Source organism: Corvus kubaryi, unplaced genomic scaffold, assembly GCF_017639235.1.
Source record: "Corvus kubaryi isolate FWS band 111438036 unplaced genomic scaffold, C.kubaryi_AGA036_p1.0 37396, whole genome shotgun sequence".
NCBI classification, from domain to species: domain Eukaryota; kingdom Metazoa; phylum Chordata; class Aves; order Passeriformes; family Corvidae; genus Corvus; species Corvus kubaryi.
The window spans coordinates 28,583,042-28,592,539 of record NW_024581135.1 but is presented as its reverse complement, the minus strand read 5'-3'; the positions used below and the strand labels follow the sequence as shown (position 1 = coordinate 28,592,539).

General features: G+C 41.4%; 1 protein-coding gene across 3 annotated transcripts in view; it reads right to left on the bottom strand.

Moving 5' to 3' along the window:
* Positions 1–1,845: 1,845 nt before the first annotated feature.
* HECW2 (HECT, C2 and WW domain containing E3 ubiquitin protein ligase 2) overlaps positions 1,846–9,498 on the bottom strand; it is a 170,786-nt gene continuing 163,133 nt past the window's right edge. For all 3 annotated transcript variants that reach the window (XM_042041512.1, XM_042041511.1, XM_042041513.1), the window contains exon 28: positions 1,846–4,525. In XM_042041512.1, the coding sequence (XP_041897446.1) occupies positions 4,463–4,525 (63 nt within the window). In that variant the 3' untranslated portion in view covers positions 1,846–4,462. The remainder of the gene's footprint in view (positions 4,526–9,498) is intronic.

Below are 9,498 nucleotides of genomic sequence, written 5' to 3'. Positions count from 1 at the left end.
ATTCACTGAAAAGAAGTAACTTGCTTCATGCTACTGGAAATGAACTTACACTGGCCATTCAAACACAGCTGCTGCAGATTCCCCTGGTGTGAGCAGGGATTCCCTCAGTCCAGAGACAGTGCTTCAGATACCTCCATAAAACTCTGCAGCTACCACTGCAGAAACTCAGTAAACATCTGCAATAACTATTGCTGAGATTACATTTAACAACCAGATGATACCATTGCAAATGTTGCAGAAGGAATTTTTTTTTTGTTTAACTTTTTTAAAGGATTCAAAATACATAAGAAACCACAAACCTCTTCTCTTTCCTATAATTTTAAACTGAGCAAACTACCAGTCCAGTGCTCTGCCAGTCCAACTCCTGCCAGAAGCTTTGTGTGATGTCCTGCCAGGATGCTGCTGCCTAGATTTTCAGTTTCCCCGAAGATTACAGATATTCCCCACCCCCTGTGTGACCCAGGGTTAACTGCTGCCATGTGGAGCTCATGTGGTGCCCATGAGCAGGCCTGTGAATGCAGAGGAGTTCACCCCACATACTCTCTAAGCCATATTAGCATTTTTTATGGTAGGGTCAGTACAAGGATAATGAAAATGATATTCAAAAGCAAAAGGAGGCAAATATTTGATGAATACCAAGGAAAAACAGCAGACTGGGAGGGAGTGGGGAGAAAGGTCTGGATTGAAAGGCTTTCCTGTCCTGCCTTGCCAGGTGCTGCTGGTGGTGTGACAGAGGTGGTGGATGGCTGTCCCCTGCCTGCTGTGGGCAAAGGCACTGCTCCCCTCACAGCTGCTGGCCTGCAGACTCTCAATGGGTGACTGCTTGCTACAGCAGGTACCACACTGCACAACTTCACTGATTCCAAGCTTTTCTGGAGTGTTCTGGCTATAACCTGACTGCCAGCAGTGCCAGGTGAGCAAAGCACACCTCTGCTGGGCTGGGCTGCTGGGACCTGGGAAGAGGCAGCCTGGCCCTGGGGTGCAGGGGACAGAGGCCACTCTACTGCCAGCCTGCCCAGGCTGCACTGACCTGGGAGCTGCTTTTTGGCCGGTGATGTGTGGCTCCACTTCCCAGCAGAGCAGAAAACATGCGCACCTCACTTAAATTCCTGCAGGGACGTCCCCTGCCAGCCTCTGTGTGATGGAGATGCTGCAGGTTAAGTTAGTACGAGCTCTCACTGGCTGAAGGGATTCTTTTGTCTGCTTTTTTTCTTCCTAAATGCAAAGCTCCTTAGCACCATCCAGAAAAGCTCTGAGGAGATACAGAGGTTTGGAAAGGCTTCCCAGCCTTTCTCTGTGTGGACCCTCACCCCTGCTACACTGTCATAAGCAGTAGCATCGTGGTCGCCTGGTGCAGTCAGCTGCAGGACATGAAATCTGCCTTTCACTTGGGACACATTTAATGGGAATGGCTTCCAAAACCAAAGGGAGCACATTCCAAGCAGTTGCCAGGAGATGTGGGTATTTGACTAAGATAAAACTTCCTTTCCTATACTCCCTCCTTGCTAATCCCTTCAGAGCAGCAGCATCACTTACACCATCACAAAGAGCCAAGTGCTCGAGGCAGCACAGGGAGCTGTACCCAGCTGACACCTCAGCCTTCACACAGCACTTTTCTAGAGTCCCCCAGGGGATGTTGGCAGCAGAGGAGGAAGCAGCAGCTTCTTCTTAGTCTCTCTTGGGTTTAATGCTACAAAGATTCTGTATTTTTTTTTTTTTAATCTATTTTCTAACTGACAGCTGCCCCACTGGTGACCCTGTCACATCTTTACAGAATACCAAATCATCATGGCTAATTTCAATTATTTTTACATGCATAAATACAGAACAAATGGGTGCAGTAGATATATTTAAATAAAAATTGACAAGATGCATTTATTGTTTTAGTTTTGTACAAAAGCATAACTTAAAAGGCAAACTAGTATAAACTTACTTTGTGCCAAATATTTAAACTTTTCATTCCAAAGAGTATCTGGTTCAAAACTTGTAGATACAGTTTCCACCTGGGAAATCTCTTTTTTAAGACCACAGATACACAGTATTGTAAAATGAAAATTCTGTAGTCCTTCAACCAATCAGAAGTTGCATTCTGCTCCGAGTGCCAGAGTTTTAGCTACTCAGTGGATGGATCATATGAAACATGAGCCATGCTGGAGTGACCTGCTGAAAAGTCAGTTTGCCTACTGCTCATTCGTGTTCTGAAAAAAAATGTGCATTAGGACCCGTGACATGCAATCTTAGCAAAGACTGATAAATATATGTGTAGAACAGGGTGGTGTGTTTGGATTTTTCTTTGCTACTTCATACCAGCCAGAAGTAGCCTAAGAAAACCTAAGTTACTTAAGAGAGTCCCAGATGTCATGCAGAAGCTCAATTATTCTTGAAATAAAATAATGCTTTCCCTCTGATTTTGCTTTTCCTTTGCACATGTGACATTTCCTCAGTAAGTCTGAAGGGTTTTCTCAGTCACCACCACAGCTGCAGCTGCCTTGTGCCTTGGAGGGTGGACTGGCAGTCTCTGCTGACGACATCTCCAGGGATGTTTGCCTCCGCTGGAAAAAACCTCCCACAAGAACAAACAGGACGCCTCCCTCCGATGCCCCTTCAAGAGCCTCCAGAGTGAGAACGTTGCTTCAAAAGCTCCCACAGAACAGGGCTTGCTGTGCTGCGGTGCTACCAAAAGGGCTAGCACAGAGTTAGATTCCTGTTCCTGTCATCCAGTATCCCAGTGCAACTTCTGGAATTTTAAAATGTGGTGGATGCAGTGCATGACAGCAGCTGTGCAAGAATGGGGCGCAGCTGCACAAGTGTTCCACAAGACCATCTGGAGGAAAGGTACCAAAAATAGATGCGAGCAAGCCTTGTGTATTTCAGCAAAATTAAGCATAAAGAAATTGGTGTCCATGCAGTGTTTGATATGCCATAAAAACTGCTTCAAATAACATTTGATAAGAAAACCATTTATCAGTGAAAATACAAGCTTGGACACTACGAACAGTTTACATCTTGTAGGTGTTCACTGATACAGGACAGTGGCATTATGACCAGTGGCTCACCTTAAAGAAGTTATTCATGGTTTTCCAAATGAGCTAGAGTTTTATGGTGCTGTACAAATAAAAAGTTGTGGGGAGCATATGAAATATCTGTATTAAACTCCACTGCCTTAATCCAATGCATGAAAAATGACCCGGATGCATTTAAAATAAATGCATATTACAATATCACATATAGTATTATAAAATTATTACTTATGTGCACAGTCCTGATATCTATAGACATGGCACTGTGAAGAAAGCCTGGTTCCTAAGCATTTTTATAGATATTTGATAGTGATGCAATTTGCTATCAGTCAGATCATAATGTCCCTTCAACTTTGGTACATTCAGTGCAAAATATTTTCGGGAGTTTTTTTACTCTTATAAAAATAAAAGGCATTTTTTTCCCTGGAGAGTGCTTAAAGAATAAACACTAGCAGAATGTCTGTTCAAGCATGGAAAGTGACAAAACAGAAGTAACACTTTTGTTTGCTTGTTTCCCATTTACACTCTAAGAAACATAATATAATGAACCTATAAAAAATAAACAGAAGTCACTGTGTTAGGGTTTTTTCCTGATATGCTGTGATAAATTGCTAGTTTCTTCTTAAAATAGTTTCCATGCAGTATAAAGCATAAAATCAAGTCTTATTAAGTTATTAAGTTCATTGTAACAGCTCATATTTTGTCATACACACCACTGGCAAATGTATTTCCACAAACCTCCTCAATGCACAAGCCGTTGTTGTTACATCCTTTGTTGCTGACTTTCCTTCCAACTCACTTCTGCCCCAGGAACTTGAGCTCTATGTTGCTCCCCATGCAGGCACTCGTAGTCTTAGGTAAAGCAAGTGTTGAATATGCTGTTATGCTGAATATGGCATAAAGTAATGTACCTTCATGAATTTAAAAAAAAGAATTTAAAAAGGTTTGGTTGTATGTTTTTTTGACAATTTACTGGGTAGGTAAGGGGCTGAATGATTTCACATTTTGACTTGAATTTTCTATTCAACAACTTTGATGAAATCCCATTCTTGGGTACATGTCAGTTTTGCAGTAGCCAGATGGATCACAACATGGCATCACGTTTCTGGTTTGCTCAGAACACACAAACTTAAGAAGTTTAGCCTTCCCAATAACCCATGGATCGCAAGACTTGGCTTTCCCTGCACACCAGGCACAGTCTAGTTTCACTGTCGAGAATTCTGCCACTACCACAATGCATTTTAATTGCTTCACAAGCTCCTTCGTGGAACCTCATTATTTGAATTGCACCATGAAACAATTTTCCTCTAGGAAATCCAATACAAAAGTTCATTCATTCCTCGAGAAGACAGATCCACAAAAGTCCAATGAGCTGGGCACTGTGGTTTGTGTATCACTCAAGTCCAAACGTACTTGTCTCTTCTACTGCTGTCAACAGTTTTTCATATAACATAGAGAATGATGGGTAAGGGGGGAGGTCCAGACGATTGAAACAAGTGTGAGCCCTGAGGGGAAAAAGAGAGAGGAGGTGAAGAAGTGCATTATTTGAAAAGTTCAAAAGAGAACACAGAGACTGGTATGTGCTTGAATAGAGATGGGCAGATAGTATTCTTTTAGAAGACTTTGTTCTGTCAAATGATGTTTTCCAATTGAACAGGTAGTGAGGTTTAATCTACTTTCTCCTCATTAAAATAAGCCAGTAAGAAGCACTTATGAAGGTCTTTAGAAACACACTGACAGTCCAAAAGGCATGGGATAAATTTTATCCATCAAATGTGCATGAGAAAAAAAAAAAAAGGTTTGGCATGGTACAATTCAAACAGTCTGGTCTGAAATCTTGGCTTTAAATGTATCTTCTGAGATGTAGTCTTTCTTTTCTGTACAGATGATACGTGAATACTGTATTTGTAATGATAAACAAGGTATTTCCATACATCTCCAGATACACAGGAAACAATCCCACAGTAGTAAAGGCCAGACAAATTAGATGCTCTTCCTTCTACTATTTCCTTGGCATATGGATGGTGTTCTTGGGATGTTACTGCTTGTGCTGATACTCTCAATGGACATATCTGCCCTGCTGCTACAGGCCAGCAGCTTTTGGAATTACACAAAACCATGCATGAACCTCTAGCAACCACCCTGCTTTCTTAAGAGGGCAACCATGCAATTTATTTCTCAGTTTTTGAAGTCCATCTACCTCAAGTTTGTTGACACACTTGGAACTGTTTCTCAAAACCTCTTCCAGGGAATGAAAAGGCAGATAGCAAGGTTTCTCTTCATAGTAGAATCATGGATATCATTGCCTGACCTCAGGGCATGCTAAGGATGGTACTTTCTAAAACACTGTGGTGGACGAGCCTGCTCTAATGAAATAGATAAGGTAACTATTAATGTGATGGGTTCTTGAGGATGAGATGATGCAAAGAGAGACCAGAAGAGGCATTTTAGACTGATTTTTGTATTTTGGCAGGTTTCTGTTTAAAAATACTTCATTCTTTTGCAATAAAATGCATCATACAGTTACTTATTTAAATACAATCCAGCTGAAAACCAAACTCCTCCTGCAGTGCCCTGCCCTTCATCACTATGATCTGTATTAAGTGTAAATACGTGACATGTTAATGGAAGGACTGAACAAGCTCCCTCCTCACAGTAAATGCAACTCCTCATTTAACCCAACCAGTCCCAGAAATCCAAGTGTCTGCCACAGACCTGTACAGACTTCCTCGGAGCCAGAAAGTGCTGCCTTCTATGTGAGCAGATTAATTAATTGCCACTTTAAGTGGCTCTCAGCTCCCAGCTATAGGAATGGAACATGGAGTGAAGTGGGTTAATCTCTCTTGTCAAAAACCCTAAGAGTCCATTACAAACCCTCACTGAAGCTGAAACACTCAGTTACAGCCTTGTAGTGTCATAAAAATATCAGGCTGAAGATGTGTGTACACAGCACACAAGGTCACACTATTATTATAAACATGGTCCAAACACCAAATATGCAATCACTTAAAAAAACCTAGCACCCTCCCCAAACACAGTACCCTTAGAAGGACACTGCTGCTACATGCTGTGTAGCACAGATGGCATTTCCCCACCCTGTATTCCAGGAGCCTGGTAAAATTTCTGCACCCAGCCATCTCTCCAAGGCTCCTGGAGGAAAGCTTTCTTTAAACTCCTCCTTTGCCTTCCCAAAAACCTTATAAAATAATATCTGTGATATAGATTAAATTATTCCATTTCCTGCAGAGTACTTAAAAAAAAATTGAAAATATTTTCTTTTGAAGAAAAAGACCAATTTAAGCCCAGCAGCAAATGGAACTCAGTAATCCCTTGGATTCATTGTATAGCATTGAAGACTCTTAGGCGATTAAGAGCCTAACCACAAGCTTCTGCTGCATGGGGCTGACAGCCACTCATTAGAACTCTGGATCATGCTGTGTGGGCTGTAAAACCACAAATTATAAAAGACACAGTATATAATTAGCAAGGGATTCATTACAAACTGGTTTAATAGTAAGCCAGCATGTTGTTTACATTCATTAAAAGAACTGAGTTTTATCTTATTTTGAGGGCAATTTTGAAAATGGAATCACTTACTGCGGAAAACCAAGTAATTAAAAAAGACAAAAACAAGAGCTTTGTCTTTGCAAGCAGTGTATGCTTTTCTAACCCCAGCAAACAACTTCCTAAGTCCTTGAGAAGAAAGCATTTTTTCCTTCTGGGTAGTATTTTCCCATTCCAACATTTCAAACCACATGGGCACTGACTGTTGATCTTCCTGGGCTCGTATCTTATGACAAAATGAAAAACCATCTTCGTTTCTGAAGTCTAGATTGTCAGATTCCCAATTACTCTCCCTTTCATTTTGATTACCTTAGTAAAAGAGGGTGACTTAGGATTAAAATTCAGTAGTCAGACATAAATATCGTTTTCAAGTGAATCATCACATGCATGAATAAATAATGTACAGCAATAAATCTGGAATCAATTTCTCAGCATGGGAATGAATTTAAAGAGTAACAGTCCCTCCTGTAGCTTAGTCTAATCTGCAATACAGTGTAAAAGAAGGAAGTGGAAGTGGCGTTGGGGTAGCAGTAGTTAAGCTAGACCCATAATAATCAATCTTTTCAGGGCATTTTACATGCTACCTAGTTAGTGTGAAAGACAGCAATACAAGCTGGGCAAGCTGGCATGTGCCTCACAGAAATCTCACTATTTGGATTCAGCAGAACTGATTACACAGCAGTCAGAACAGTGGGAACTAGGCAAACATCTAGTGAAAACTTTCATGTTTACATTCACAGCTGCTTAGGCCACAGTCACATACCTAAGTGACTATCCTAGCTGCCCTTTGTGTCTCAGATCAGGAAGAAGAGATGGGGATGGGTACTCTTACATATTTTCAGCACTGCAGTAGTGTTTTTAGAAACAGAGGAAGAAACAAAGTCCACTGACTTTTTAAAGCCTCACATTTGCCACCCTCACACTGAGCAAACTATCAAATTTCACAGGCACTCCTGCTAAGAGGGCAATTTGCAAAGTACAACACTGCTGGGAGTGAGTGATGGTGCCTTAACATAAATGCTTTAGTTATCTGAGAATCAGTTAAGTCACAGAGTCCTAGGGCAGCATTCCCAGCAGATCCAGCGATGTGTTTGCACATGCTGGGCTTGTTTGGAAACCTCTTTAAAGTTGCTACTTGGGGTCGTAGTTACCGATGTGTTACCTCCAAGTCAGCAGTACCCAGTGTTTGCACAGGGAGTCTCTGAGGCTGGTGAGACCCAGGCTGAAGCTGCACTGCACCCAAGAACTACACATGTAAAAATGCCACCAGTACTTTTGGCTTGGGGCTTAACCCATTTAAGCACTAACATGAAAGATGTTTCATTTTTTATGAGGTCAAGGTTCCCCATGTGTGAATACCAGGAACTGCTTGCTCATGATGACTGTAGATGTTTGTCACACACAGTTGTTTTTAATTTAATTCTCACATTTGTATGGTAAAAATTATCCAGAGAGACAAAAATCAAATGTTTCCTCACCAAGGGAAACATAAGTGAAATTTCAACGAATGCTACAATCTCTTAAATGTGAGGAGTTGGCATTTCCCCTACACTTGATGAACAGCCTATGATAGCAAGATTCTCAGCATGTTTCCCCATATTGCACTTTAGGAAGCAGTTTTATTCTAAAGTTTATTACAACCAAGGCTCTGCATAGCCTTTCCAGAGGAAATTCTGAATATCCTGTTCTGGCAGGTCCTGACCGTTTCCATGCTGCAAGCTGCTTGCAAGCACCAGGAATTTCAGCTTCAGAGAATATATGGAAAAACTCACACAATCTCTTTTCTTACTTAAACTCACAAAAAAAAAGAAAAATCTTGAATTTTGAACTCAGAAATTATTTTTTTAAAAATCACAACTTTTTCTTTGTAAACACAATCAAAGCTAGTCCATGGGCCAATCATAATCAAACTGTAAAGCAGACTTACTGGACCACAAGATACTACTAGGCCCGCAAAAGATGTCGCATTTGATTTGAAATAGCAATTTTCAGGATTTGGATTTCTTTAATCCTCAGTTGCCTGGCTCTCATTTGTGCTGTAAACAGGGAAGATAGCTCTCTTTAAAGGCCACTTGCTGTGCCTGTGGATTTCACAGCACCACTTCTGTGTCCATGACCTTCTCCATGCAGTTCTGATGACAGGAGCCAACCCAAGAGATGTCTCTGCTTCTGACCTTGTGCTGGAGGAAAAACCTACAGTTTGTTGGTCAGAGAGACTCACTGTGTCTCTGACAGCCACCCTGTGTGTAACATGAGACTCTGAATGCAAGTTATTCCTGAGGCATCTTGTTTATGAGGAGTGGGCTAAGATTAGGGTTGCGTTTCCTCCCTGGATCAGCCCAGCCCAAAGCTGCCTCCAGAGGCTGTACATGGTGTACTAAAGCTGAGGTCTGATTAAGTAGAGTTAGGTTGCCCACACTCTACACACTAATCTGTGTCTAACCACTCTTAACCCATTCTAGAGGCTGCAGAATTACAGAGCTGGGTGAAAGAAAATCTCCCAGCTATCAGTCTGATCACAGCAGAGAAAAGACAAGAACCTGTCATTTTTTGTCAATGAAGAAACCAAGCTGAAGGTGTTTTTTCCATTATTCACATGTTATTAGTCTAGTCCTGGCATTGTCACCATGGTCCTTTGAAGAGAACTCTTCTTTCTCCTCTAAAAATTGGAAAGTTTAGAAAAACCTTTTTTTTTTAATCTTGTCATCCTACTCCTCTAAACCTGCCCTACCCAATATAAATTGCAAGGGCTTGTACAACTCAACTCCTGCTTTCATATCTTAGACTCTCATGCTGTTCCTTTACCCTCTTCAGCTATTTCAATTGATCCTACTTGTTCTCTTTGAAATCCTCACCTTCTCTTGCCCCTCTTGCTGCTCCTCAAGTGAAATGACTCCCTCCCGCCTATTCTGCA